Source organism: Myotis myotis, unplaced genomic scaffold, assembly GCF_014108235.1.
Source record: "Myotis myotis isolate mMyoMyo1 unplaced genomic scaffold, mMyoMyo1.p scaffold_m19_p_12, whole genome shotgun sequence".
In the NCBI taxonomy this organism is placed as follows: Eukaryota; Metazoa; Chordata; class Mammalia; order Chiroptera; family Vespertilionidae; genus Myotis; species Myotis myotis.
In genome coordinates this window covers 27,643,391-27,670,344 of record NW_023416316.1, presented here as the reverse complement: position 1 = coordinate 27,670,344, position 26,954 = coordinate 27,643,391, and the positions used below count along the sequence as shown (strand labels likewise).

The 26,954-nt window shown below is 47.8% G+C and overlaps 3 protein-coding genes and 1 pseudogene across 4 annotated transcripts; 2 read left to right on the top strand and 2 right to left on the bottom strand.

Moving 5' to 3' along the window:
* Positions 1 to 11,670: 11,670 nt before the first annotated feature.
* SIT1 (signaling threshold regulating transmembrane adaptor 1) lies at positions 11,671 to 13,074 on the bottom strand. The gene is made up of 5 exons (XM_036329103.1): positions 12,900 to 13,074; positions 12,645 to 12,780; positions 12,499 to 12,557; positions 12,327 to 12,388; positions 11,671 to 12,233 (listed from the first exon to the last, which is right to left on the bottom strand). Exons 1-5 carry the CDS (start codon positions 12,937 to 12,939, stop codon positions 12,000 to 12,002), a joined length of 531 nt encoding a protein of 176 aa, XP_036184996.1. The 5' UTR covers positions 12,940 to 13,074; the 3' UTR covers positions 11,671 to 11,999.
* Positions 13,075 to 17,944: 4,870 nt separating this feature from the next.
* LOC118667769 lies at positions 17,945 to 18,062 on the top strand (annotated as a pseudogene).
* A 707-nt stretch (positions 18,063 to 18,769) lies between these two features.
* On the top strand, positions 18,770 to 21,305 carry CCDC107 (coiled-coil domain containing 107). 2 transcript variants are annotated; one of them, XM_036330450.1, is made up of 6 exons: positions 18,770 to 18,967; positions 19,050 to 19,195; positions 20,522 to 20,582; positions 20,671 to 20,761; positions 20,836 to 20,948; positions 21,030 to 21,305. In XM_036330450.1, the coding sequence occupies exons 1-6, from the start codon at positions 18,862 to 18,864 to the stop codon at positions 21,284 to 21,286; spliced, it is 774 nt and encodes a 257-aa protein (XP_036186343.1). In that variant the 5' UTR covers positions 18,770 to 18,861; the 3' UTR covers positions 21,287 to 21,305. The 2 variants fall into 2 exon arrangements, with proteins under 2 accessions (XP_036186343.1, XP_036186342.1); XM_036330449.1 differs by having other exon boundaries at positions 18,771 to 18,967; positions 20,519 to 20,582.
* Positions 21,306 to 21,751: 446 nt separating this feature from the next.
* Positions 21,752 to 25,801, bottom strand: ARHGEF39 (Rho guanine nucleotide exchange factor 39). The gene is made up of 9 exons (XM_036330448.1): positions 25,154 to 25,801; positions 24,890 to 24,984; positions 24,525 to 24,645; positions 24,155 to 24,273; positions 23,596 to 23,666; positions 23,234 to 23,362; positions 22,866 to 23,095; positions 22,281 to 22,369; positions 21,752 to 21,889 (listed from the first exon to the last, which is right to left on the bottom strand). The coding sequence occupies exons 1-9, from the start codon at positions 25,310 to 25,312 to the stop codon at positions 21,874 to 21,876; spliced, it is 1,029 nt and encodes a 342-aa protein (XP_036186341.1). The 5' UTR covers positions 25,313 to 25,801; the 3' UTR covers positions 21,752 to 21,873.
* Positions 25,802 to 26,954: the final 1,153 nt, after the last annotated feature.

The following is a 26,954-nucleotide window of genomic DNA, read 5'->3' as shown; positions in this document are numbered from 1 at the left end:
ACATTTCAAGCCTAAAGGAAAATTGAAAGAATAACAATAAGTGTTTATATGTCCTTCATCTAGTATGTCAGTCACGGCTCAATCAAGCTGTTCTCACCACATAAAAGAAATGACAATTATATGACATGATAGGGGTAAGTTAACTATGGTGGTAATCATATTTCAATATATAAATGTATCAAATCAACATGTTGTTCACCTTAAACTTGCACAACGTTATGTATCAATTATACCTCAATAATAAACAGCTCAATCAGAGAAGCAGACCATTAGGATATGCATATACATATTCATATACACATTACTTTTTCAGTTAGGAGATTTGTTACAGGGAGTTGCCTTTACACAATTATGCAATTGTAAGAGCTGGTTAAACAATCTGTGAAAGGCCTTTGTCTTTGCTTCTGATGTTGGAGCTTGGAGTCTATGGGCAGGAAGGCAGGAAGGGAAGGCAGATGGAATGTGGGGGAGTGGGGGTAAGCCAGAACCCATGAGGACAGACTGGAACCCGAGTCAGTCTCACGTTGCCTCCAACTTTGATGATGCGAATGTCCTGCAACAGAAGCTCCATTGCTCCACTGGGAGGCGAGCCCTGCAGTGCACATCCTCGCACAGCACGGGCACTGTCAGGACAGCCATTGTTCCAGGGCCATTTATATGTTAGCCTTCCTTTTCCCAGGGAGTTGAATTCCATTTTCTCGTTATGTATCAATTATACCTCAATAATAAACAGCTCAATCAGAGAAGTTTATGTTTGTTATATGTATCTTGTATCCAGTCAACTTTCCAAGTTATATTTTTTACTAGGTTTTTTTTAACTAGAGTTTTTTACTATAGTCTTCTGAATTTTCTTTTTTCTTTCTTTCTTTCTTTTTTTTTTAATTAAATCTTTATTGTTCAGATTATTACATTTGTTCCTCTTTTTTCCCCCCATAACTCCCCTCCTCCCAGTTCCTGCCCCACCCTCCGCCCTCACTCCCCACCCACTGTCCTCATCCATAGGTGCACGATTTTTGTCCAGTCTCTTCCCGCATCTCCCACACCCCTTTGCCCCCCAAGAATAGTCAGTCCATTCCCTTTCTATGTCCCTGATTCTATTATGATCACCAGATTATTTGTTCACTTGATTCTTAGATTCACTTGTTGATAGATGCATATTTGTTGTTCATAATTTGTATCTTTACCTTTTTCTTCTTCTTCCTCTTCTTAAAGGATACCTTTCAGCATTTCATATAATCCTGGTTGGTGGTGATGAACTCCTTTAGCTTTTCCTTATCTGTGAAGCTCTTTATCTGACCTTCAGTTCTGAATGATAGCTTTCCTGGCTAAAGTAATCTTGGTTGTAGGTTCTTGGTATTCATCACTTTGAATATTTCTTGCCATTCCCTTCTGGCCTGCAAAGTTTCTGTTGAGAAATCAGCTGACAGTCGTATGGGTATTCCCTTGTAGGTAACTGAGTTTCTTTCTCTTGCTGCTTTTAAGATTCTCTCTTTGTCTTTTGCTCTTGGCATTTTAGTTATGATGTGTCTTGGTGTGGTCCTCTTTGGATTCCTTTTGTTTGGGGTTCTCTGCGCTTCCTGGACCTGTAAGTCTATTTCTTTCACCAGGTGGGGGAAGTTTTCTGTCATTATTTCTTCAAATAGGTTTTCAATATCTTGCTCTCTCTCATCTTCTGGCACCCCTATAATTCTGATGTTGGTACGCTTGAAGCTGTCCCAGAGGCTCCTTATACTATTTTCGGATTCTTTTTTCATTTTGCTTTTCCAGTTGGGTGTTTTTTGCTTCTTCGCATTTCGAATCTTTGACTTGATTCTTGCGCTCCTCTGGTCTGCTGTTGGGTGTCTGTATAATATTCTTTATTTCAGTCAGTGTATGCTTAATTTCTAGTTGTTTCTTTATCACAACATCGAGGGTCTCATTAGATTTCTTGAGGATCTCACTACATTTATCGGCAGTTTCTAGAAAATTATTGAAAGACCTTAAAATTGCGGTTTTTAGCTCTATATCCTCCATTTCTGTCATGTTTCTTTGTCTCTGCATTTTTTATGCTTTCTTGGTGCACCCCCTTGTGGTCTTTGTGCGCAGTCTTGTTGTAGTTAAGCCTTGATTGTTGTCGGCAATACTGGGGGTGATTTGACCTCCAGGCCAACTGGCTATGAGAGTCCTGAATTTTCTGATAGTACAATCAAATTATTATACAAACACCTAGTTTTGGATTCCTGTTTTATTCCTCTGATCAATTATTTTCCCTTTACCTATTGATTTGATCAAGTGGCCTTATAGTGTGTTCTGATAGTTGGTAAGGCAAAATTATCTTATTTTCTTTAAATATTTGTTCTTGACTATTCTTTGAGGTGTTAATTGTAAATATTTTAACTGTATACATTCTTTAATTTTTGAAGAGTTGATTTTTTGGAGAATCATTTTTTGATGATATTGTTAACGTAAAAAACAAACAAACATTGAAACCTGTAAAGAATTTTTGGTGAGTTTATTTGAGCCAAACTGTCGACATATGCCAGGAAGCAGAACCTCAACGAATTGAGATAATGCTCCGGAAAATGGTGGTGTTACATCCGTATTTATACATTGCAATCAAAGGAGGGACGTAGGTGGGTTACATGAAATTCATTGGTGACAGATGAAGGAGGAGGGATAAAGCAAAGCAGGGAAACCCCTGGGATTGGATAAAAAGTAAAATGATGGACACATACTTAGGTGGGTGCAGGAACAATTAACATGATGATGAAGGAATATGTGGTATCTGTCCTGGCGTCCAGCACATTTGATTGTGCCCCAGGGGCTCCAGAAAAAGGGAAGTCACAAGTTACCCAGACATCCCAAGGATATGTTATCATAGATGCAAAAAGACAGATATGCTCAGTTGACCTTATCAGTGAAGATACTGGCCTAGGACGTAACTGCCCACCATAACTGCTTTTAGTTATTAAAGTTTAATTTTGGACCATCCTTTGTGGTTACTTTAGGTCTCTGAGTCTGCAAAACTGCTATGCAGGCCTCCCCTGAGCTTGTCAGGTCAGCATGTGGCCCCTTTCGTCCACAATATGTTATCTTCCAAGCCAAGGAAATGGTTGATTTCCTGTTTGTCCCAATCTTGCTTTAGGTCTTTGAATAATATTGTATAACTTTCTTCATGAGCGCTATGTGTTTCTTGATTAAATTCACATATAAAACTTACAGTTATTAGGGATGTAATGTACACCATGGTGACTGTAGTTACTCATGCTGTATTATATATTTGAAAGTTGCTAAAAGAGTTGATCTTAAAAGTTCTCGTCACAGGAAAGATGTGTAACTACGTGAGGTGATGGATGTTAACCAAACTTATGGTGGTGATCATTATGTAGTATACCTGAAACTAATATAATGTTACATGTCTATTATATCCAATTTTTTAAAAATTTACATACTGTAACACAGTGATTACAAGGATAGTCTCAATGCCAAACTGCAAGGATTCAAATCCCAACTCTTAACACATTACCAGCTAGCAAATTACTTAATCTCTCTGTTCCTCAGTGTTCTCTTCTATAAAATAAGAATAATAGTAATCTACCTCAAGAGGGTGTGGTGAGGAATGATTAAATTAATACAAAGTGCTTACAATAGTGTATAGCATTATGGTGACTATAATTACTATCCTAAGACTTTATAATTCTGTAACTGTAAATTGAATATTTTTTGATTTTCAATTTGAGATGCTTATTGCTAAAGTAGGAAAAGAGCAGTTTATGTTTGTTATATGTATCTTGTATCCAGTCAACTTTCCAAGTTATATTTTTTACTAGGTTTTTTTTAACTAGAGTTTTTTTTACTATAGTCTTTTGAATTTTCTGATAGTACAATCATATCAGCAAAAAAAGTTATAATGTTTCAGATGATCATAACAATTTATTTTCTTGTCACTGCATTTGGTAGAACTTCCAAGATATGTTAAATAATAATGATGATAGGCAAAATAAAAATAATTTATTTTGGTTTGTTTACTTTACCAATATTTACTGTTAGGTTTTAGTAAAAAGTCTTCATTATATTTAAGCAATTTTCTCTTTTTCTTTTTTACTTAGAGTGTCTGTTAGGAATGGTATTAAGTTATGCTGGCTCATATATTAAGTGGGACCTTTCCTTCTTTTACTATAGTCTTAACTAGTTTAACTGGCATGAAAAATATTATTTAAGGTTAGCTAAAACTCAGATGTGGTGCCATTTGAATGCAGTCTTTAAAAAAGTATATCTTTAATCATTTTCTAGTCTTTTCTATGATAGGTTGAACTCTTCAAGCTTTTCAATTTCTCTTGGGTCAACTTAGGTAATTTATATTTTTCCTGAAATGTATCCATTTCCTCTAAATTTTCAAATTTGTTGATGAGAAATTTTAAGTTTAACTTCTTTATCATTTTTTTCTCTCTCCCATATCTGTAATGATGTTTTCGTTCTCATAACTAATCTTATCTGTTTTTACTCTTTTCCCCCCTACTTGGGCTTGCAAGAAGTTAATTTTATTAGCCTATATAAGAACACTTTTTAAAAAATATGTTTTCATTGATTTTTGAGCGAGAGGAACGGAGAGGGAGGGAGAGATAGAAACATTGATTGGCTGCCTCCTTCAGACCTGCTGGGGATCAAAGTTGAAACGGGGCGTGTGCCCTGACCAGGAATTGAACCAGTGATTCTCCTGGTATATGGGTCGGTGCTCAACCACTGAACCACACTGTCTGGGCAAGGACATTTTTTAACTTATGCTCTTTAATACTTTCATTTGTGTTCCATTTCATTCATTTCAGTTTTTATTATATCCTGATTATTTTTTGTTTCTTTTCTTATTCTTTTTAAAATTTATTGAAATAAGTACTACCTCTATTTTTCCTTTTTTTTTTTTTTTTAAGCTTGCTATCTTTATGGCATTCCAGGGATATATAATACAGAGTAATTGAGAAGGTGTCTAATATTACACTGCTTTTTCATTCAGCATTTCAATTTTGTGAACATGATAATTTTGTTATTTTTTAAAACCAGCTTTAACATATGGTAACTTACATCCAATACATTTGATCAATTTTAAGTGTACAATCCCATGAGTTTGACAAAGATGTTCAATCATGTAACCACCACCTCAATCAAGACACAAAAAACGGCCACCACCCCTGAGGTTCCTGCCTACTTTTTAAAAATATATATATATTTTATTGATTTTTTACAGAGAGGAAGGAAGAGGGATAGAGAGTTAGAAACATCGATCAGCTGCCTCCTGCACACACACACATACACACACACACACACACACACACCCCACTGGGGATGTGACTACAACCAAGGTACATGCCCTTGACAGAATCGAACCTGGGGCCCTTCAGTCCGCAGGCCGCCGCTCTATCCACTGTGCCGAACCGGCTAGGGCCCTGCCTACTTCTCTGCAGGCAATCCTCACACCACTTTTCACCTGTCACTTATCGCCCTGGTTGGATATCAGTATTATCACTGTGTTCTGCCTGGTATATCTTCACCACATCTTTATTTTGCATATTTCTCTTTTTTTAAATATATTTTATTGATTTTTTTACAGGGAGGAAGAGAGAGGGATAGAGAGCCAGAAACATCGATGAGAGAGAAACATCGACCAGCTGCCTCCTGCACGCCCCCTACCGGGGATGTGCCTGCAACCCAGGTACATGCCCTTGACCGGAATCGAACCTGGGACCCTTCAGTCCGCAGGCCGATGCTCTATCCACTGAGCCAAACCGACCAGGGCACTTTGCATATTTCTTTATCACTTTATCACTTTTTAAGTATCTTTCTTTTAAGTAATATGGACCAGAATTTGATTTACAACAAAATCTGACAATATCTTAATGGAAATGGAAGAATTCAGCCCACACATATTTATTGCAATGAGTGATGTATTTGATTTGTTATTTCCATCTTAGTTGGTTTTAAATTTCTAAACACTGCTGTGAACTCTTCTTTACTTTTGCTGGATTGAATGAATAGCCATTCATCCTATTACCCTCCTTGTTAATTTGTAGTTTGTCATTCTATTAATAGTTACCATCCCTTGCCCTGTTCTCTTAGACACATGACTCTTCTAGTATGTGAACTGTACTATTTCACAGAACAACAACTATTTCCATCATGCTCTATTTATCTTCTACTTCCTCCCCACCCTAACATATATGGTCTCAAATTACTTTCACTACCCTTCCCCCATCTTTGCTCATCTCCCTACCTGAGGTCTTGGAACACTTACCTTCCCCTTCTACTCACCAGCTGATTCCAGTTTCATTGAGATAATTTAATACTTATTAGAATTTCCCTTACAGTGTGTCCCATCTGTTCCAAGAGTCCTTATTTGGCATTTATATTACATGTTATAACTATGTAGGGCTATAGATAGAAATTATAGTTCATGGTTCATTGCTCCTCACTGCTTTTTTTCCTCTTCATCTTCCCCTATGTTCAAGTCTCTGCTCTGATTCACTTGTTGCTTCATTAATTATTGTTTATTTTCAAATCCTCACTTGAGGATATGTTTTTATTGATTTTAGAGAGAAAGGACGAGAGAGAGAGAGAGAGAGAGAGAAACATTGATCGGTTGCCTCTCCTACACACCCTGACCCGATATTGAATTTGTAATCCAAGTATATGACATCGCCGGGAATTGAACCCACAACCTTATGCTGTACAGGACGGTGCTCCAACCAACTGGGCCGCCCAGCCAGGGCTCATTAATGTCTTAAAAGTATTTATGAGCTGAAACCGGTTTGGCTCAGTGGATAGAGCATCGGCCTGTGGACTGAAAGGTCCCAGGTTCGATTCCGGTCAAGGGCATGTAGCATGTACCTTGGTTGTGGGCACATCCCCAGTAGGAGATGTGCAGGAGGCACTGATCGATGTTTCTAACTCTCTATCTCTCTCCCTTCCTCTCTGTAAAAAATCAATAAAATATACTTTTTAAAAAAGTATTTCTCAGCCTAGCCCGTTTGGCGCTCTCACATCAGTGTTTCTCTCTGTCTTTACCCCTCCCTTTTACTCTCTTTAAGTCAATGGAAAGCCTTAGCTGGTTTGGCTCAGTGAATAGGCAGCCGTGGGCAAACTACGGCCCGCGGGCCGGATCCGGCCCGTTTGAAATGAATAAAACTAAAAAAAAAAAAAGACCGTACCCTTTTATGTAATGATGTTTACTTTGAATTTATATTAATTCACACAAACACTCCATCCATGCTTTTGTTCCAGCCCTCCGGTCCAGTTTAAGAACCCATTGTGGCCCTCGAGTCAAAAAGTTTGCCCACCCCTGGAATAGAGCATAGGCCTGTGGACTGAATGGTACTAGGTTCCCAGGTTTGATTCAGGTCAAGGGCAGGTACTGTACCTGGGTTGCAGGCTTCTCCCTGGCCTGGGCCCTGGTCAGCGCATGCAGGAGGCAACCAATCAAGGTGTTTCTCTCACATTGATATTTCTCTCTGTCTTTCCCTCTCTCTTCCACTCTCTCTAAAAAAATCAATGGAATAATATCCTCAGGTGAGGATTAAAAAGTAATAATAATAATAAAAAGTATGTCTTAGATGAGATACTTGGTGACTTTTGCAAATCTTTAATATCTATCTTTCTTCTTTGGCTGGGTCTGGGTTACAGGCCTTTTCTTTCATTGACTCACATTCAATTTTTTGGTCTTTTTTTTTTTTTTAAATATATTTTATTGATTTTTTACAGAGAGGAAGGGAGAGAGATAGAGAGTTAGAAACATCGATGAGAGAGAAACATCGATCAGCTGCCTCCTGCACATCGCCCACTGGGGATATGCCCGCAACCCAGGTACATGCCCCTGACCGGAATCGAACCCGGGATCCTTCAGTCCGCAGGCCGACGCTCTATCCACTGAGCCAAACCGGTTTCGGCCAATTTTTTGGTCTTTTAACTTCCAGGGTAGCAGGTAAGAAAAAAGAACTTTCTTTTTGCCTGAAAATGTGCCAAGCTTTCCCATATCCTTAAGAGCTTATGGTTTTTAACCTTCGTATGGCCAAGTGTGTGTCTTTTCCTATCAGTCCAGTCTGGAACTTAAGTCTTTGTTTCGCTCAGGGAAATTGAATCTCTTATTTGATGATGACCTCTCCTCTCCTGTTCCTTATTCTGCAGGAACTCATAGAAGTTGAGGTAAGTCTCTTGGGTCTGTTCCAATCTCCCATCTTTAACCACCTGATTTGCATCTCCATATTTTTGAAATACTTCATTTTAATTTTCTAGACCTGTTCCATTTTGAGATGCTTCATTTTTAATCTTCTCGACCCGTTTTCGGGTTTTAGCAGTACATCCTCTCCTTTGATTTATCTATGGAAATTTGGGGTTCTGATTTTCTAGTTCAGGGAAATCTTTTTTGTTTGCGCTTTACACATTTTTCAGTCCGAGATTCGCCTGCTTCCTCCAGCAGGTCTCTCTGCCCCTCTGGCTTGCCTTTCCCCGCTTCAAGGACTGAGAAATTCAGTCCTACACTGGTTTTTTTGGAGAGCAGGGGAGGCCAGCAAAGCCATTGATTGTTCCTGGAAAGCAGACTGTTTCTGGGACTTGTTGCATTGCTCTTGGCTCTGAGGCTCTTTTCCAGAAATTTGTCCTCAAATTCTCTGCAAGAGCTCAGCAGAGCCCACTTAAAGTTCCTCACCCAGCCCTGGCCAGACTGTTCAATGGTTAGAGTATCAGCCCATGGACTGAAGGGTCCCAGGCTTGATCCCGGTCAAGGACACGGCCTCAGTTGCAGGCTGGATGCTGGCCCGATTGGGGCACTTGCAGGAGGCAACCAATTGATGTGTCTCACATCAATATTCTCTTTCAGTCTCTTCCCCTCCCTTCCACTGTCTCTAAAAAAATAAAAAATAAATGGAGCCCTAGCACAGTGGTTCTCAACCTTCTGGCCCTTTAAATACAGTTCATGTTGTGACCCAACCATAAAATTATATTCGTTGCTACTTCATTACTGTACTGTTGCTACTGTTATGAATCGTAATGTAAATACCTGATATGCAGGATGGTCTTAGGCGACCCCTGTGAAAGGGTCGTTCGACCGCCAAAGGAGTCATGACCCACAGGTTGAGAACCGCTGCCCTAGCAGATTTTGCTCAGTGGATAGAGCATCGGCCTGCAGACTGAAGGGTCCGGGTTTTGATTCTGGTCAAGGGCACATGCCTCGGTTGCAGGCCCTGGTCAGGGCTCCTGTGGGAGGCAACCAATCTGCGTGTCTCTCTCACATCACTGTTACTCTCTGTCTCTCCCCCGCACTTCCACTCTCTCTAAAAATCAATGGGAAAATATCCTCAGGTGAGGATTAATAAAAGAAAAAATAAATAAAATAAAGTTGCTCACCTACAGCTGAGAGTTATCAGAGGGGGTGTGTAGAGGGAGGTCTTCATAGGGTTGCTACTGGTACATGCGCAAAATCCTCTCACTCTAAGTAATGTAAGTATTACTGACAAAGTGATAATCACCAAAAGACTTAAAAACAGAAGCCATTGCTAGGAGGTCAGAACTCAAGAGTTGCAAGAGATAGAAAGTCTAACTTTGACTGACTGACTGACTAAGCAAAAAAAGGAATTTATTAGCTTGCTTACATAACCAAGAAGTGCAGGAAGCAGATCTTGCTCTGGGCATGGCTGGATCCAAGGTTCCCAATGAAGTCATTAAGGCTTGGTCGCTCTCCATGTCCCCGCTCCGTTACCCTCCTTGGAGCCAAAACCAAGTTGGAAGTTGAGACTCATTTTGACAGAGCGCAGTGCAGCGCCAGAGCTGGAGGGGCCCGGTGGGGTGGCTGGCGGTGGCTCCCGAGGCTCCTCCCACCACAAACAATTCGCTAAGAACTTCCTGCCATGAACCTGTGACAATGCCGAAGACCCTTCGTCTTTGGGTCCTGGGCTTATTCCTATCCTCCCGCTGGGATCTCAGGAAGAGGGGGAAACGGGAACCCCAAAGGGCCCCGTGGCTTCCCCTGAGCTGCTCTGGGGTTCTGCTCGGGACAGGGCATTCCTGGCGGGAAACAAACACCAGCGAGGCAGGGAGGGCACGTGCCCTGGAGGCACCCGGAGCTATGGAGGCGGAGCGAAGCCCAGGTGCCTGGTAAAGTGAGGCACTCAGCCAGCTGGAGGGAGGTGGCCAGGGGCCCTCGGAGGTGTTTGGGGTGCCTCCGGCTGCCCCCCCTTATTTATTTCCTACATTTGGAAATTGCCCCAGACCTGGCGTCCAGTGGAGATCCTAGGCTAGGGCATGAGAAGGTAAGGAAAACCGAAGGGCTGTGGGGCGAGAGAGAGCAGAGGATCCGGGCTTCGGAGACTGGAAGGGAAGCGTTCAAGGCCCACCCAGCCCCACTCGGAGCGAGTCCGCCACGTCCTGCGCACGCGGGAGGCGCCCGACGCTCCGGGAGCGGGAGCCACGGAGCCTACAAACCCGGGGACCCCGCCCGGAGCCTGGAGACCTCACCTCCCAGCGAGCCGCGGACCCGCAGCCGCGCGCCTGCGCAGAGCTGGTGGCGAGGCCGCGTCCCGCCGCGCGGGGGCGCTCGGAGCTCAGACCTGCACCGGCGGGGGCCGCAGAGCCCGGAGGGAGGGCCGGTGGAGAGCCGGTCTGGGTTGGGGGGTCGTTTGAGGCCTCGGCCGAGATGGCCGGCGAGTCCCAGGGGTGAAGCCCTCAGCCCCCAGGCCGCGGACACGTGGAGCGTCTCCAGCACCGCAGCCTTCTGACCCCACATCCCGCTGCGGGCGTCTCCCGCATCCGGTACCCGCCCCGACGCCACCTTCCCGCCCACACAGCGCAGCTGCGCTCACCGCGGCCCCGGCTGCTTCTGGAGGCGAAGGGGGGTGCTCAGGTCCAGGAACCCCGGGCACTGGGCTACTGTGTGTCTGTGTGTGTGCAGAGGAGGCCCCCTTCTCATTGGCACCGCCCGGCCGGTCCCTGGCGCACGGGTCCCTACTCTGCCTTCCCCGGGACTCTAGGAAGGAGAGAGGTTTGGAAGTAAAAGCCTCAGCTTCCCCCTTCTTCTGCCCCTCAAACCTCACGTCTGTCCGACCTGCCTCTACAGAGGCCCTGGGAGGAGAGGGCTAGGCTAGGGTGGGGGTGCAGCACAGTTACAGGGCTGCTGAGCTTGCAGACTCCGGGTGATGGGAGTTGGGGCGGTCCTCAGTGCAAATTCTAGCAGCTCCAGCCTCCACCCCCAGCACCCACCCCTGCCCCCCTGGCACCCACCCCTGCCCTCCCGGCACCCACCCTTGCCCCCCCCAGCACCCGCCCCTGGCCCCCTGGCACCCACCCCTGCCGCGTGGATGAGGCTGCCCCTCTTGCGCCCTCCTCCCCAGCCAGGCTCCCTGGGAGTGCTCTGTGCAGACAACAGAGCTCACACTCCCACCATGTGGGGTCTATTGCAAGTCTGTGGCCCCCATAATGAAATCTAAACACTTTTTGAGAAATTTTATTTAAAAACTTGGGTACACAACAGAGGCAGCAGGATGGAGACTGGCATTCTCCTGCCAGGGTTCTCAGGCCAGAGCCAGGCTTGGGTTCTTCAGGTTGCTCGGTTCCAGGATCCCCCTCCCCTCCTACCCCCCCTGCCCCCCTGCCCGTGGCCTCCCCAGGGGTATACCCACCCAGGTCCTCTTAGGCTCTCCCCCCCTCCCCCCCTGCCCACTTCCTGTGTCTGAGGAGACACTGAGGTGTCAGCAGTACAGTGTATGAGAGCAATAGCGGGGAGGACCTGGTAAGACTCCGGAAGGAGGAGGAAGCGAGGAGGGGGGCACTGCCTCTGCTTTCTCCATCCTCAAGAAACAGGGGCCTGCTTTCCCCCTGACTTATCTCCCTCAGGTCAGATAGGAGGCTTGGGGAACATCACCTCCTGTGATGGGGCGATGGCTGACTGTCTTTGGGGGTTTGCTGGGAAACAGTCATGCCCGGAACAGGGTAGCCGTCACCCCTGCAACAGAGGAAGCTGGGGCGATGCCAGGCCCTCCGTCTCAGCTGGGTGCAGTCTGGCTGTTGGCATAGGCCTGGTCCGGGAAGGAAGCCCGGGCTCTGCGCGTCTGGGCACACACGGAGGCATAGAGCTCCGGCTCCCGGCCAGAGGCCTGGGGCTTCGGCTCAGCGTCCAGCACCACCTCTGAGTATTTGATGGGGGTTCCAGGGCTGGGGATCCGGCCCTGAGGAGGCCGCAGCTGCAGGCTGGTGTAGCACATCACCTCCTCTGCAGCCTGGAGATGCAAGGCTGTTAGAAGTGCACTGGACCCTTGAAAAAGCACCCCCCCCACTTCCTCCCCCCTCTTCCTCAGCAACAACTGACTCACCCTGGTGGGGCCTCCAAGTGTGGGATCCTGCTGGTCTGGCCCTGGTTCTTGAGACAGTCGTCCTGGGACAGGTAACAGAAATCTGGTCACTTCTTGTTCCTCCTCCTGCAGCCCTTCATCCCACCCACCCAGGACCTGTTCTCCGTGCCTCTCCCCTCCGCCAGTTTCCTACCTGTCTTCAGATAATGCAGGTTCCCATACAGGGGGACCTCTTCCACAGACCCTCCAGACCTGCAACACAACGTTTAGGGGGTAAATGGGGACCTCTTGGTAAGGAGAAATTATCAATTATCCCATTTCTGTTTTCCCCCCACTCACTGTCCGCCTCCTGAACGGTTTCTTCTCCAGCCACTACTGCATCGGGACAAGTGTGCAGCCAGCGAGATGAGAAGCAGCAGCGTCACAGCCCCTAAGAGGGCCCACAATCCCCAGGCCTGGGGGAAGGAGGGAATTCCTGTGGATGTGAGAGAATAGAGGGGTGGGTATTACTGCCCAGCCCAACCCTCCAGATCCCAGCAGATGGGACATGGGGCCGCGTGACCCCTCCCCCTGTCCCTGCCCCGCCCCGCTTACCGGGCCCTAGCTGATCCGTGCAGTTGGCACCGCTGCTCATGACTATTGATGTGGGAGCCGAGTCTGCAGGCCTGAGCCTGGGCGTGAGCCTGGCTTATGGTCTGACAGCTGCAGCAGCCCCCCTTACTCCCACCCCTCCTCGGCCTGGCCCCCACAGCTCATCATCCCCAATACTGGTGGTGGCAAAGTCACTGGTTTCCGGGGAGGAAGGGGGAGGGGAGGGATGAGTGAAAGAACTGACACCGCCCAGTGCCTGCACCTGCGCCACCCAGCAACTCCTGAACTTCCGCAACTCCTCACCTCACGTCCCCCTCGCCCTTGGCCCTCTACCCCCTTTGGCCAGAGAAGAGAGAAGAAGGCCTGTGCTACTGTGTAGCTGAGCCCATGAAGACTCCAAGGGGGGCAGAAGTGGCATGAGGCAGGACCCACAAGATAAGGAAGCCAGGCTTTATGACAGAGATTCCCTTATGCCACAGGGTACCTGACTTTTCTCTCCAGTTTTGAGTCTCGTGAGGAGAATGTGCTTCTGGATGAACATGCTATAACATGGAATGGGATTGGGAGGTCTCCTGGTATGTACCATCTCACCACACCCTAAGGCTGATCCAAGGTGAACGTGTTAGGATGACCATTGTCATTGTTATTATCCTATACTAGAGGCCCAGTGCATGAAATCTGTGCACGGGTAGGGTCCCTAGGCTGGCCGGAGATCAGGGCTGATCAGGCAGGGCCTTCCTTCCCCAGTTGCCGGCTGCCTTCGTTCTGCGCTGCCCCCTGGTGATCAGCATACATCATAGCGAGCTGTTGAACTCCCGGTTGGTCGTACTCCCAAGGGGACAATTTGTGTATTAGCCTTTTATAAAAGCCTAATATGCAAATTGCCCCCTCGAGTGGTCATTCAACCGGGAGTTCGACTGCTCGCTATGACGTGCACTGACCACCAGGAGGTGGTGCAGAACATGGCAGGCATCAGTGACCCTCTGTGACGTCTCGCCGGCTACCTGGGGGTGGGGGTGACGGGGACGGAGGAGGTGCAGTGAGAATGCAGGGTGTCTGCTGAGCTTGCTCTCACTCCCCCTGCTACCCTCCCCTGGGACACCAGGGCTCGCACGCCTACTCAGATGCCAGGTGCCCGTGAAGAGCCTGCCCCACACCCACACAGCCTTTTTGGGGTGAGCTGTGCCACAGCCCCTGGGACTGTAGGAGCCAGTTGGGTTCCCCGTGGGTTTGCACAGGAGCCGTTCTGCAAGGCCGGCTGGGAGAGAGTGTGCTGCCTGCCCGGCTTCTGTGCAGCTCTGCCAGGCGGCCCAGAGGCCCACGCTGCACCCTGGCCCATGACGTCCAGCTGTGCCCACCGCATCTCTGTGTGGGGACTCGGGCTCTGTGACTCAGCAGAGGGGGCCACATGGAGGCCCGAGGGCCCAGGTGCTGCCCAGGGCCCAGAGTTAGCTGGGACCTGCCCTTCCACGCCAGATGCTTGTGCTTTGATCGCCAGCCAGGCCTAGGAACCACACCCATGCATGAATTTCGTGCAGCGGGCCTCTAGTTCTGGTATAACAGGGCACAGAAAAAGCTAGTTTCCTCCCTCTCGACCCACTTCATCCAAACTGTCCCTAATAACTATTAATCTCAAAAGTTACTTGAATTAAAGAAACCTCTGCCCCCAGAACTATCCTGGGATATTGAGTCCTGTCTTTGCACCTGTTCACTGCAGGGACTGGAGTACCTGCCCTGCCCAGGGACAGCCCAGTCAGTGGGAGGCTACTGATGTGGGAAGAGGGAGTTTAAGTTCCGAATTTAAACTTTAGAGCAGGAGCCAGAAATATGTTTTGTGTGTCCCATATTTTTGTTTTGTTTTGAACTTTTATTTTATTTTTTTTAAAGTATATTTTATTGGTTTTTACAGAGAGGAAGGGAGAGAGATAGAGAGTTAGAAACATTGATGAGAGAGAAACATCAATCAGCTGCCTCCTGCACACCCTCTACTAGGGATGTGCCTGAAACTAAGGTACATGCCCTTGACCAGAATCGAACCTGGGACCCTTCAGTCTGCAGGCCGATGCTCTATCCACTGAGCCAAACCGGTCAGGGCTGTTTTGAACTTTTAAAGATTGCATTAGTGTGCCAAGGATGGGAATGGCATGAGAGGTCTGACCCTCCAGCTGCAGGCAATAAGAGGGTATCATCTGTAGAGAATTTTAAGACAAAACCAACTAAAAATTGGTCTCCATTTTATCACCACCATGTTCCAGCAATTCTAACAAATGTCAGTAATAAAGTACTCCTCTCTGAAAAAGCTCTTATAGACACAGGTTCTACATTGTTGTGGTTACTGATGAGCTTTCTTACGATACAAGCTTCAAATGAGCACATTTGTATTAGCTATCCTTTAGAAAACACTGTGATATACATGGAAGTTCATCTAGAGAACTCCCAGTTATACAATCGGCCCCTGACATAGCAGATTCATCTAGGTGTGTTTAAATCTAGAATTAGCTCTTAACGGTTTGGAGTTGTTCAGATTCTCTTTGGGCACAATCTCTGTCTCCCGCTCCTATGATAGTACATATTCCTGTATTTAGCCCATGGATTTATAATGAACAATCAGTAGTACAATGATTGTAAAGTCAAAGAAATTGAACTTGAATTACTTTATGTCATTCCAGAGTTTTTATTTATATTGAAAAATTCTGGGATTTATTGTGAAATGGAATTTTTTAAATCTTTGCCAAACATCCTTATGATTACTCTTTCCCTAACTGTTTGTATGTTTGTTGCTTAACATGCAAGAAACTTAAAAAAAAAATTTAAATTGATTTTTAGAGAGGGTGGAAGGCAGAAAGAAACATTCATGTGAGAGCAGAACATTAAAAGCTGCCTCCTGCATATCCCCTACTGGCAATCCAGCCCACAACCTGGGCATGTGCCCTGACCAGAAATAAAACTGTGACCTCCTGGTTCATAGGTTGATGCTCAACCACTGAGCCATACTGGCTGGGCACTATATATAGTTTTATACTGTCATGATTATATCAGACATTCAGTTATACAAATAATTCAGTCTGAATTTCTGACCCTTATTGTTAGCTTATTTTATGGCCCTTGTTATTTGTTTCATTTCCTGATTATTTTATCCTATAGAAGAGAATTTTAAAAACATGATCCACACAGGTGTCAAATATGCAAAATATTCCTTGTTAACATTTTAAAACAGAGATTTCAAATTTTAAAAATCCCAATTTGTTGAACTGGGGTGGAGAGGTGTAGAAATCAGAATATCTGGTAATAGTGGGCCCAAATTCCCTGAAGGCAACTATCAGTTAGGGGCCATTTATCATATTATACCCCTGTCCCTCTTCCCTCCCCCCAGAACCACTTATTTACTTTGACTACACCAACTGGCTTGGAGTCAAGGTTTGGAGTACACTGTTCTGACGCCCAGGCTGCCTCTGGGTGGTCAAACTCCCCTGGGTTCGGGTCTCTCCCTGCAGTGCTCCCTTCCTTTCTGGAAAGACAGGAAGACATACCGAATTTTATTCATTTATTTAACACGTGTTTTTCATTCATTTAATACACATGTACCAGTGCCCATCTGCTGGGGTCCAACCCCAGCAGGTCCAGGGGTTCCCAAAGGTGTAGACAGAGTCGGCGAAGAAGGAATGACACGGAGACAGCGTTCAGTTGATCAGCAGCCTAGCCAGGATCTCCAGCCAAGTTCTGTCTAGGATCTCCAGCCAAGTTCTGTTCAGGATCTCCAGCGAAGTTCTGGTTAGGATCTCCAGCCAGGTTCTGTGTCCATGTTCTCTTGCTAGGTTCTCCAGCCAGGTTCTGTAGCCATGTTCCCTCGCTAGGTTCTCTAGCCAGGTTCAGTCACCGAGTTCTAGTCAGGTTCTCTTGCCATGTTCTATCCAGGTTCTGTAGCCAGGTTCTGTCTCTAGGTTCTTCAGCCAGGTTCTCTTGCTAGGTTCTGTCTCTAGGTTCTGTAGCCAGTTTCTGTCCAGGATCTTTTGCCATGTTCTGTCCCTAGGTTCTGTGTCCAGTTTCTGTCCAGGATCTTTGGCCATGTTCTCTCCAGCGAAGTTCTTCTGTCTCTAGGTTCTGTGTAGGTTCTGTGTCCTGTTGTCTTGTTACATCTGTATTTATACCAGTTGATTCCAATCCTATCAATCTCTATTCCAAAGGTTAGGGCATTTCTTATCTCCATTCCAGGGAGTAAAGATTATGTAGCTTAAGCATGATTGCTCGTAGTTAAAGTGATTAATTACCCGCCTGGCACTTAGTTAAGGGGTTTTATTCCCTCCCTAACTTCAGGGGAAAATCCCTACCTGGGGAAACAACCTTTCTCAGAGAGGTGACCTTGGTTAAAACACATAGTGCCAAGAAGGTGAGCAAACATATTAAGAACAGTATGCCATATATGCCAGGTCCCTTGAAACAGCAAGGATGGACCGGCTCCCGGCACCCATCACTTATGTGCCAAGCTCTGGAGATGCAAATGTGAGTGGGAAATGGTTTCTCTCCTCTTCAAAGAGCTCTTGGTCTAATCGGGAAAATGACCCCTCATATCCCAGACAGTTATAAAAGATAGTGTGAAACAGTGGGAGACTACCCAAGTCTGTTGGCAAGAAGTGGGAAGGCCTGGAGGTGGGGTGATGTGAGACAGATGATATGGAGACAAGCAGAAAATGGTTGGAATCGCCTAGCCTCTTACCTGATCAACAACACTTAACTTTCAGGAACCTGAGTTTCCTCATTTTTATTTTTTTAAATATATTTTATTGATTTTTTACAGAGAGGAAGGGAGAGAGATAGTCAGAAACATCGACCAGCTGCCTCCTGCACATCTCCCACTGGGGGTGTGCCCACAACCCAGGTACATGCCCTTGACCGGAATCGAACCAGAGACCCTTCAGTCCGCAGGCCCACACTCTATCCACTGAGCCAAACTGGTTTCGGCAAGTTTCCTCATTTTTAAAAAGAGCTTAATTATATTTAACTGTTGGATCGTTTGAAAACATTAATTTCCTTCAACAAGGATTCATTGAGTGCTCGCTTCGGCAGCACAGGTACTAAAACTGGAAAGATACAGAGATTAACATGGCCCCTGCGCAAGGTAAACACTCAAATGTATTAACCAGTGGCACCCCAATGCATTTAATTTTAAAAAAGGAGTGCTTGCTATAGCCATGTAGGCTATAGGAATGAAATGTTAACGAAAAAGAGATATGGCTTTACAGTCTAGCGGTAATTAATAGACTACTTGGTTTTAAATGAATTTATTTTAATGAATCAAAATGGATTTTAATCTGCATGAATCTGTGTAGATGTTGCAGAAAGATTCTATCAACAAAATGCAGCCGCGCTGAGAATGAGCCCCGTGTGGTTAGTGCGCCCAGACGCACCGCCTGCGTAACTAGAGGAGATGACGGATGACGACCCCCGCCGCACACCGCTCAGCTCCCCCGCCTAACGGGGTTCGCTTCTTGGCGGATTGACAAAGAGAAGCGGGGGAGGTCTACGTGCATGCGCACGTGGCACTCTCTGCCGGAGATCCGGGGACTTTCCCCTAGGCGCAAATGAGGAACCGAGTCCTCCGTCTGTAGCCTAGGCAACAGGCCTTCAGTGCGAACTACACCTAGAAGTTAAGCTTCGCGCCTTTTTATAGTTCCAGCAGAAATTCTACCTTTCGGTTAGGGCGAGAAAATTGATGGTTTTTAAGAAATAAAAATCACTTTTTGGAATAATTTTCTGAGACTTCTGGCGGTATTCTAGCTAATATAGATAAGAAATGAACTAATTTAGGAAAATTTGGCCAATGGTCCTATGCAAATATACGTGGCCCCGCCCACACTACGTGGGCGTGGCTCTCTGGGGGCGGCCGCAGCGAGGCCGGCGCGCCTACCCATGAGCACTGGGGCGCTCCGCTGCCTGGCGCCGCTGGGCCTTAGTCTGTCGGCCTGCGATGGCGAGCGCGGTCTCGCCCGCGGGTGTTCTGGGGCTGCTGCTTGTGTCCGCGCTGCCGGGGGTCCTCGGAGACCGCCCCAGCCCCGACCTCCGGGCACACCCAGGTACCAGCGAGGCCTGCTGGGGGGAGGCTGGGCCTGCCCTGGGGTCCCAGCCCTATTGACCCTCCTCCGCCCTCCTCCGCAGGGGACCCCGCCCAGGTCAGCCCTAAGGCCGCGGAACCCCGGCGGCCGCCGCCGCCCAAAGACCAGCAGGAGCGGGCCCGGGCGTGGCCTCTGGGGGCGCTGTACACCGCAGCCGTCGTGGCTTTCGTGCTCTATAAGTGTTTGCAGGTGCGGGGAGACCCGTGGTGGGGATGCCCCGGGCCTGAATTTCCCAGGGGGGCGTTAGGGTACCAAGAACAAGAGACATCTTACGGTCGTTCTATGAAATGAACAGTAGTTCCATGGCTTTCCAACATTATGGGGTCATTTTGAGCATCCAGCGAGGCAATGGATGTGAAGGGCACATGGTAAATTGTAAATAATAAATATCACATGTAGTCTTCGCAACAAGCCAACGAAGAGATTAAGTGTCTTGCTCAAGGTCAGAGCTAGTAACTAGTGGAGCTGGGATTTGAACCCAGCGAGTGTGGAGTTCCTGGTGAGATTCCAACCTCGGCACAAAGAGGTTGGTTACGGTAGTCAGTGTTTTTTGAGTTCAAGGTACCAAGCAGGCTCATGTTCTTGGGAACGAGGCCCTGAAATATGAATTGACAGTACATTTTGGTGGATTGAAACTGTTGAAATGGAAAGTAGTACCTCCCAGGGCTGTATATTCAGCCCTGGCCCTATCACTCAATTGCATTGGCAAATAGCTCCAGAGCAATTTGGAGATGATGTAAAACTAGAAGGGACAGCTGATCACAATCCCAAATAGACTTGACAAGCTAGGATAAAGGACTGAGTTCAATGATGAAATTTAAAGAGGACAGATAAATTCTATTCTTGGACCCAAGTATAGTCCAGAAGAAACATAACAGCAACAGTTCCTTGTTTGGCTAATGAAGTTCGTTTGTGTGATGTGACAACCCATTTCCTAAATAAGTACTGTGCGTTATCTTATGATCGGAACATTCCTGGAGAAAACTTTATTCTCTTTGGGGCACTGATTTAAAAGCTCAAGTTCAGTAAAGCAACCAGAGAAAGTCATGTCAAATGAGCACTGACTGGAAAAGATTGGTGATACTAAGCCAGAGAGGAGTAGGGAAGTGAGAGGGGGCAGGCATGGGGGGGAATGAGCATTGTTGTCAAATCCCCAAGGGGCTAATGTTGAAAAGACATGATTTTGGAAGGCTCTTATCAGCACAATGAAAAGAAGATACATGAAGGGCAGTTTTTGGCTTTGTATATAAACTAACAACCAGAGCTTTATCAGCCTGGAGGGAGCTGTTCTCTTCCAGGAGGTGTTAGAGTAGACTGAGTGTCCGCTTGTGAGGGCGTAATGACTGGCTGCTTCATGTCCTGGGTGAGGAGCTGGACTAGATGGGATTGTGATTCTCTGAGGTGAAAATCCAATAGTTTTCTCTACCTCACATTCTCCTCCTCCTCCTCCTCTTACTGGCTTTGGAGACAGGGGTGGGAGCCTTGTTGCAATATCTCCATTTCCTTCTGCAGCAGGAGAAAAAGGAGGCTCCCGTTCTCCAAGAAGAAGCAGGCAAGAAGGAATCATTGCAGTCAGGTGGGTTTTGCAGGCGTCTTGTTTGGTAGGGAGTTAGGGGACAGCAGAAGGTGACTAACCATTGCTCTCCTCTCTCCCTTACCTCCAGAGCAACAGCTGGCCCAGTTGACACAACAGCTGGCCCAGACGGAACAACACCTGAACAATCTGATGGCCCAGCTGGACCCCCTTTTTGAGCGGTAAGGAGAGCAGTGTGTGGCAGGTGAGAAGTGGGGACATAGACTGGGCAGCCTCTGAGGGGACCTATCCACAGGGTGACTACCCTGGCTGGAGCACAGCAGGAGCTTCTGAACATGAAGTTACACACCATCCACCAGCTGCTACAAAAGAACAAGCCCCGCAAGGATGTGGAGGTTCTAGAACCAGGTAACAGGCTGGGGTTGAAAGTCTGGTGGCGGTAGAGACAAAGTGTCAGAAACTGGGACAGACCTGGTCTTCCCCTCACAGAGGCGAGCATGCCCTTTCCTGAGGACTCGTGCACGAAGGAGGAGGACGAGGAGGCTGGTGACGGTCAGGCTTGGGAAGAGCCCCTACACCCCCTACACGGGAGCATAGGGACAAGGAACCCGGCTGCTCCGTGGGGAGTGGAGCAGGGGCTAAGGAGAAGATGCAGCAAGGCTGCGGCAAAGGGCCCCAGTCCCAGCCCCCTCTGGGAAGGAGGGACGACAGCTGAAGGCTTAGTAAAACCAAGTCTGTTCTTGTGATTGGATGCTCCTGTGTGCTTTTTCCATTCCATCTGGTCACACGCACACCCATACTAGGTGCCTAAGAACAACTGGCCCCTCTTGGAAAGCTTCCCTTATTAGGACAAAAAGATGCTGCCTCCCAGTGTGAGAGCCGAGGAGACAGAGGGAGCTCCAGTTCTCCTTGTACTCCCGAGGCCCCGTCATGCCAGCCTCCAGGCACAAACTTCCCTCTTCTCATATCACATAGCTGAACAGGCCTTTCCAAAAAAACAAAAAAAACTTTACTTAAATCCAGTGGGAAAATAAAACTATAAAAATAGCCACATTTGCAGAGCCTTAGCCTTGATAAACGACTGGCCATAGACATAGCACCAAGCTCGTCAGCCACAAGTCCTCTCTTCTGTGCTGGAGGGGCTGGTTCAGTGAAGGTTCAAATGGGTCAGACTTGGTTTCCTGATTCTTAAGAGCTGGTCAAATAACCCAGTCCCAGGCAAACACAAAATGGCCCTTCTCAAACCAGGAAGGGCTCTGTTTTGTTTAGTTTTGTGCTCCTGACCCTGACCTATCCCTGAAGTATCCTGGGTCCTGGAATTCTTAAGATTCTTCTAGTTCTTCTGGCTGCTGTGGAGAGAAGACAGTTCAGGTATTGGCATGAGCACGCTATTCATACTCTCATCAACTAGGGCAGGGGTCCTCAAACTACGGCCCGCGGGACACATGCAAATACAAATAATTGTATTTGTTCCCGTTTTGGTTTTTTACTTCAAAATAAGATATGTGCAGTGTGCATAGGAATTTGTTCATAGTTTTTTTTTAAACTATAGTCCGGCCCTCCAACGGTCTGAGGGACAGTGAACTGGCCCCCTGTTTAAAAAGTTTGAGGACCCCTGAACTAGGGGGTGGGGTGGTGGGGTGGTGTCCCACAGATGTAGGACACGAGACAGGACCAGAACTGCTCATCTCCTGCTCCTGGGCCTCATCACAACACTTACCAAGGAAAGAGACAACCTACCTGATGGCCAAAGTCAGACTGTGGTACCAGCGCAGGAGCTCCTCCCGGTCCGTGGACATAAGCAGCAGCTTCTCATGAGGAAAGGACAGCTGGGGAGAGACCACCTCTTAATGCATGGCTCAGAAAGGTCCAGGCTAAAGCTCAAGGCCTTGCTGCTCCCATGGGAGTCGTTCAGGACTCATGTGAGAAGTAGATATGAACCCAAATACCCAGTTATGCTCTCTCAATGTAGCTGGCCCAATTCCTATGAAGAGAGTCCAGGCCAAGGAGATAAACGGGGGCATAGGTATTGGAGGCGTATGTTCGGCCTCTCCTATCTGACCTAGGACCCCCATCTTTTTTTTTTTATTTATTTAAATATATTTTATTGATTTTTTACAGAGAGGAAGGGAGAGAGAGAGTTAGAAACATCGATGAGAGAGAAACATCGATTAGCTGCCTCCTGCACATCTCCTACTGGGGATGTGCCCGCAACCCAGGTACATGCCCTTGACCGGAATCGAACCTGGGACCTTTCAGTCCGCAGGCCGATGCTCTATCCACTGAGCCAAACCGGATTCGGCGGACCCCCATCTTATTACTTACACTGAGCAGTCCACCACAAGGGCCCCCCGAGTGGCCAAAGACCCTTTGGAGTTGACAGTGGGCCATGGGGTAGACGGCCCGGCAGAGAAAGGTGCCACTCTGCAGCAGGTGCAATGGGGGTCGAGGCTTGGCCAGGACAAGCACGTCAGAGAACAGGAAGAACATTCGGGGCCGAGGTTCCCCACGGGGAGGCACCACCAACAGCCAGCCCTGGCGTAGGAACCAGCGACCTGGGGGATGGGAGAGCTGTTATTCTGATGCAACTCCAGGACCATGCTCCGAGGGTATAAAAGGAAAGGGAGGCTAAGGAAACTGGGTATGTGAGTAAAAGGGCAGACTGAGGGCTTAGGGGGTAGGATGCAGACTACCTGAGGTGAGCCCCTTCGCCTGGCGGCCGCTGAGAAGACCCTGGACACGCCGGAGGTGCTGGTCATTCTTCTGTTTTTGACCAATGGTGTGAACTCGCTGGGCAGTCTCACTTATCAGCCGCGCAGCCCCTGGAATAACATTCCCAGCACATCTGTGACTCTGGGGACTGGTGGTGGAGAAAGGCTACTCCCTAGGGACCCAGGGTTAGGGTCTAACTTGTTGAAGAGCAGGCAGGACAACGGAACATCATGTACGTCAAAGGAAGACAGGGTCATACCAGACATTGTTGGAGGTCACAACCCAAAAGGGATACAAGAAAGGCAGCCTTCTGTCTCTGAGTTTTGGCAGAGCAAGAACATACGTGTGAGCTGTTGGTGGTCAGGGCTGTTGGGACTTGTGTTTTCAGCCAAAGCAACAACAAGATTTTCATACCTAGAATTAGACAGTTGGAAGTCTATGAGGGGACGCAGAGCTGGGAAAAATTCCCTCTGCCTGACACACACATAACCCCTTCCACGTTCTTCCACTGCAACGCCAGGAAAGATCTGCTCTGGCCTGGTATCCCCTCTCAAAACCTGGGCTCACACCACATCACCCTTTCCCATCCCACATGGAAGAGTCAGGGGCAGACGCTTCAGAAATTCTAAACTGGACCAGGCTCTCATCTCAGCAAACTCTTCCAAATACCGTGTCACTAGCCCGTCACAGCCCCCGAGCTTCAATGTAGAGTTCCACCGTCCCAGCTAAGGGCCTGAGGCTACAGACTCCAGGCACTCCCGTGGGTTCTCGTCTACTCTTGCAAAAAGGATTCTAGGAGCAATTTGTCCCAGGAGAGAGGCATTGGGCCAGACCCCGTGAGTCCCACAAAGGTGAGGGCCTCAGGAAAGAGAAGCTGGCTGAGTCAGGGCGAGTTCACTCACTGCTGAAGCCTCTGCAGAGGCAAAGGGAGCAGGTCCTGGAGCTGAAGGCCCCCAAACTCAGGGCGGCCTTCCTGAAGCCTCACGAACCTGCGGAAACGCTTGCTTTTCTTTAGTTGTTCCTGGAGTGAGGGAGAGGGTTGGCAGCAGAGAGAGAAGCCACTCCTTACATTGTATTCACCTGCGTACACATCCCCAGCCCTCAGCAAGCTGTGTGCTCCAGAGAGAACCCATCTCCCTACAGGGAACATAGCACAGAACTGGACTCCCAAAGGGCCCTATGAATGCAGGCACAGTATGAAGTTTAAGTCTCCAGATGAAGAGGAAATGTATGGGGCAAGAGAGGAAGGACTTGAGGTCACCTTCAAGTTACCTGCAGGGTGGTCTGGGACCTGTCTGCGTTGGCAGCAAATTGGGTGTAGAGCTCCAGGTGGGGGCAGAAGCCCTCCAGCCCCTGCCCCCAGTGCCCTCCTTCCAGGTAGGGAAGCAGCTCTCTGCGTGGGTGAGGACAATAACAGAGCTGCCAAAGAACTGCCCGAGCACCGCATTTCATTCCTTTACCCCTGACCCATCATGGGTAGTGCTGTTACCCCACTTTACAGATGGAGAACTGGGGCACTGGGCCAAGACCACAGGTGAGGTCACTGGCAGGCTCGGAATATGAACCTGGGTGTCTCGGTGCAGTGCCAGAAGCCGAGGTGCCCCCTCCTTCCCTCTCCCCACGCCCCTTCCACTCACTGGCTGGCGCCGTAAATGAGCTCCCAGGGCCCAAACAGGGCCTGGCGCTCCGGTGGTCGCAGGGTGCCCTTGGCTCTCAGAATCCCCAGGAAGTACTGCGGAGAGAGAACACCGCCAAGGCGCGGCTGGAATGTGCAGAAGTCTGCCCGGCCCCCAATGCAGGAGGACAGAGCAAGACCCCGTCCTCGGGATCACCGACCTCGCAGAGGCCCTCCCACACCCTGGGCTCCCCGCCCCGTCCGAGAGGACACGCGGGGCCCCCACCGTGGCCACCAGCCCCAGCTGCTCCTGGTAGCGCCGCTCGGTCTCCAGCAGCTCCCGGGCGGTGCAGGCGCGTTTCCGCTCCCAACGGGCACGCTGCTCTTGCACGGGGCACCGGGCCCCGGGACCCGGGTTCTCCATGACTGGCTGACCCATGGACATTTCCGGCCACAGCCCGCGGAGATTCAAATACCAACCGCTCAGGGGCGGGGCAGCGTGGAGGAGCGCGCCCCCTGGCGCCGGGAGGCTACGCGCAGGACGGATAATGCGCGGCGGCCTGCCAAGCAGCGTCTCGTCTCCGCTAGGGCCTCGCCCCACCGCCAGGGCGGCGCTGTAGGTACGTGATGTCCGTCGGAGTACAGCCGAGTGGGGCAGGTGAGTGACTCTCCTGAGTGAATCTAATTGGGGCAGCAGCCTAGACTTTGAGCCGGCTGACGTGGGGGTGCAGACACTGGCAGGGCCTGTGTCCTATCAGTAGAATTGGGAAAGGCGCAATAGTTGCAGTACATCTTCTGTAAGGGGCCCATGCCAGACGCTGGGGTTCAGTCGTTTTCAATGCTTCTTTACAATTAGGAACTCTCACAAGTCAAAAAGTTTAAAATATTTTTGCCTCTGGACAAAAGTTTATAGGTTTTGCCCAGCCAGCGTGGCTCAGTGGTTGAGTGTTGACCTATGAACCAGGAGGTCACGGTTTGGGCACGGGTTGCAGGCTCAACCCCAGTGTGGGGTGTGCAAGCAGCAGCCAATTAGTGATTCTCTCTCTTCATTGATGTTTCTATCTCTCCCCCTTATTCTCTAAAATCAATAAATATATTTTTAAGAAAGTTTATAGGTTTTAAGTTACTAACTTTGTTTCTTATTCCAAAACTTATGGCCAGTTAGCTTCCAATCAGCAGGTGTCAATAACTAACAATGATTCTGAATTGCTTAATTATGGCTAAAGGCAAAAGCCTGCAGTTGATTAGCCTGTGATACCTAGTCAAAGAGAGCGTGTACCAGATTTTCCTTTTTTAGCTCTGGAGGGTCAATTGGCAGTGCCGTTGTCAGTATATATTCGAAACTTTAAAGCAGGGGTCCTCAAACTGTGGCCCACGGGCCACATGCAAATACAAATATTGTATTTGTTCCCGTTTTGTTTTTTTACTTCAAAATAAGATATGTGCAGTGTGCATAGGTATTTGTTCATAGTTTTTTTTTAAACTATAGTCCGGCCCTCCAACGGTCTGAGGGACAGTGAACTGGCCTCCTGTTTAAAAAGTTGGAGGACCCCTGCTTTAAAGTGTGCCTCTCTTATTGCCTAGCAATGCATTCTAAAGAAGTAGATATGTGGGCAAAATTATATGTGCCAAGATGTGAAGCACAACATTGTAACAACAGATAACCTAAATGTCCAAAGGTAGTAAATTGGCTAGGAAAAATGTGGTACAGCCATTTGAAGGAATAATATGAAAGCATTAAAACGATGTTAAAAGGCTATCAATATGGGGAAAGGTACATAGTGTATTGCTGAGAGAAAAAAAGCAGACTATACAGCTGTTTGCACAAGATGATTTCATTTATGTATAATATATATGACTAGAAGGATAAAACAGTGGTTTTTATCTCTGGTGATGAGATTGAGAATAATTCATTCAACAGATATTTATTAAGCACCTACTCAGTGCCAGGTCCTGGATCATTGAGATTAAAGGGGTGAATAGGACTTTTCTGCCTTCCTAGGTTTTCTGCTTGAGCGTGCATGCATTACTTTGTAATCAGAAAAAAAATATTAAAAACTCAGGTTTTAGATAGACTTTGGACCCCA

Excerpts from the sequence above, each read along its gene's own strand:
- SIT1 (XM_036329103.1), bottom strand. The coding sequence starts at position 12,939 with ATGAGCAGCGGTGCCAACTGCACGGATCAGCTAGGGCCCG. Across the intron at positions 12,781-12,899 it reads CACGGATCAGCTAGGGCCCG|GAATTCCCTCCTTCCCCCAG; the intron begins GTAAGCGGGGCG and ends TCACATCCACAG. Across the intron at positions 12,389-12,498 it reads CCTGCATTATCTGAAGACAG|GACGACTGTCTCAAGAACCA; the intron begins GTAGGAAACTGG and ends TACCTGTCCCAG.
- CCDC107 (XM_036330449.1), top strand. The coding sequence starts at position 18,862 with ATGGCGAGCGCGGTCTCGCCCGCGGGTGTTCTGGGGCTGCTGCTTGTG. Across the intron at positions 19,196-20,518 it reads TGCTCTATAAGTGTTTGCAG|CAGGAGAAAAAGGAGGCTCC; the intron begins GTGCGGGGAGAC and ends TTCCTTCTGCAG. Across the intron at positions 20,949-21,029 it reads TGTGGAGGTTCTAGAACCAG|AGGCGAGCATGCCCTTTCCT; the intron begins GTAACAGGCTGG and ends TTCCCCTCACAG.
- ARHGEF39 (XM_036330448.1), bottom strand. The coding sequence starts at position 25,312 with ATGTCCATGGGTCAGCCAGTCATGGAGAACCCGGGTCCCGGGGCCCGG. Across the intron at positions 24,985-25,153 it reads AGCTGGGGCTGGTGGCCACG|TACTTCCTGGGGATTCTGAG; the intron begins GTGGGGGCCCCG and ends CTCTCTCCGCAG. Across the intron at positions 23,096-23,233 it reads GGCGAAGGGGCTCACCTCAG|GTCGCTGGTTCCTACGCCAG; the intron begins GTAGTCTGCATC and ends CCCATCCCCCAG.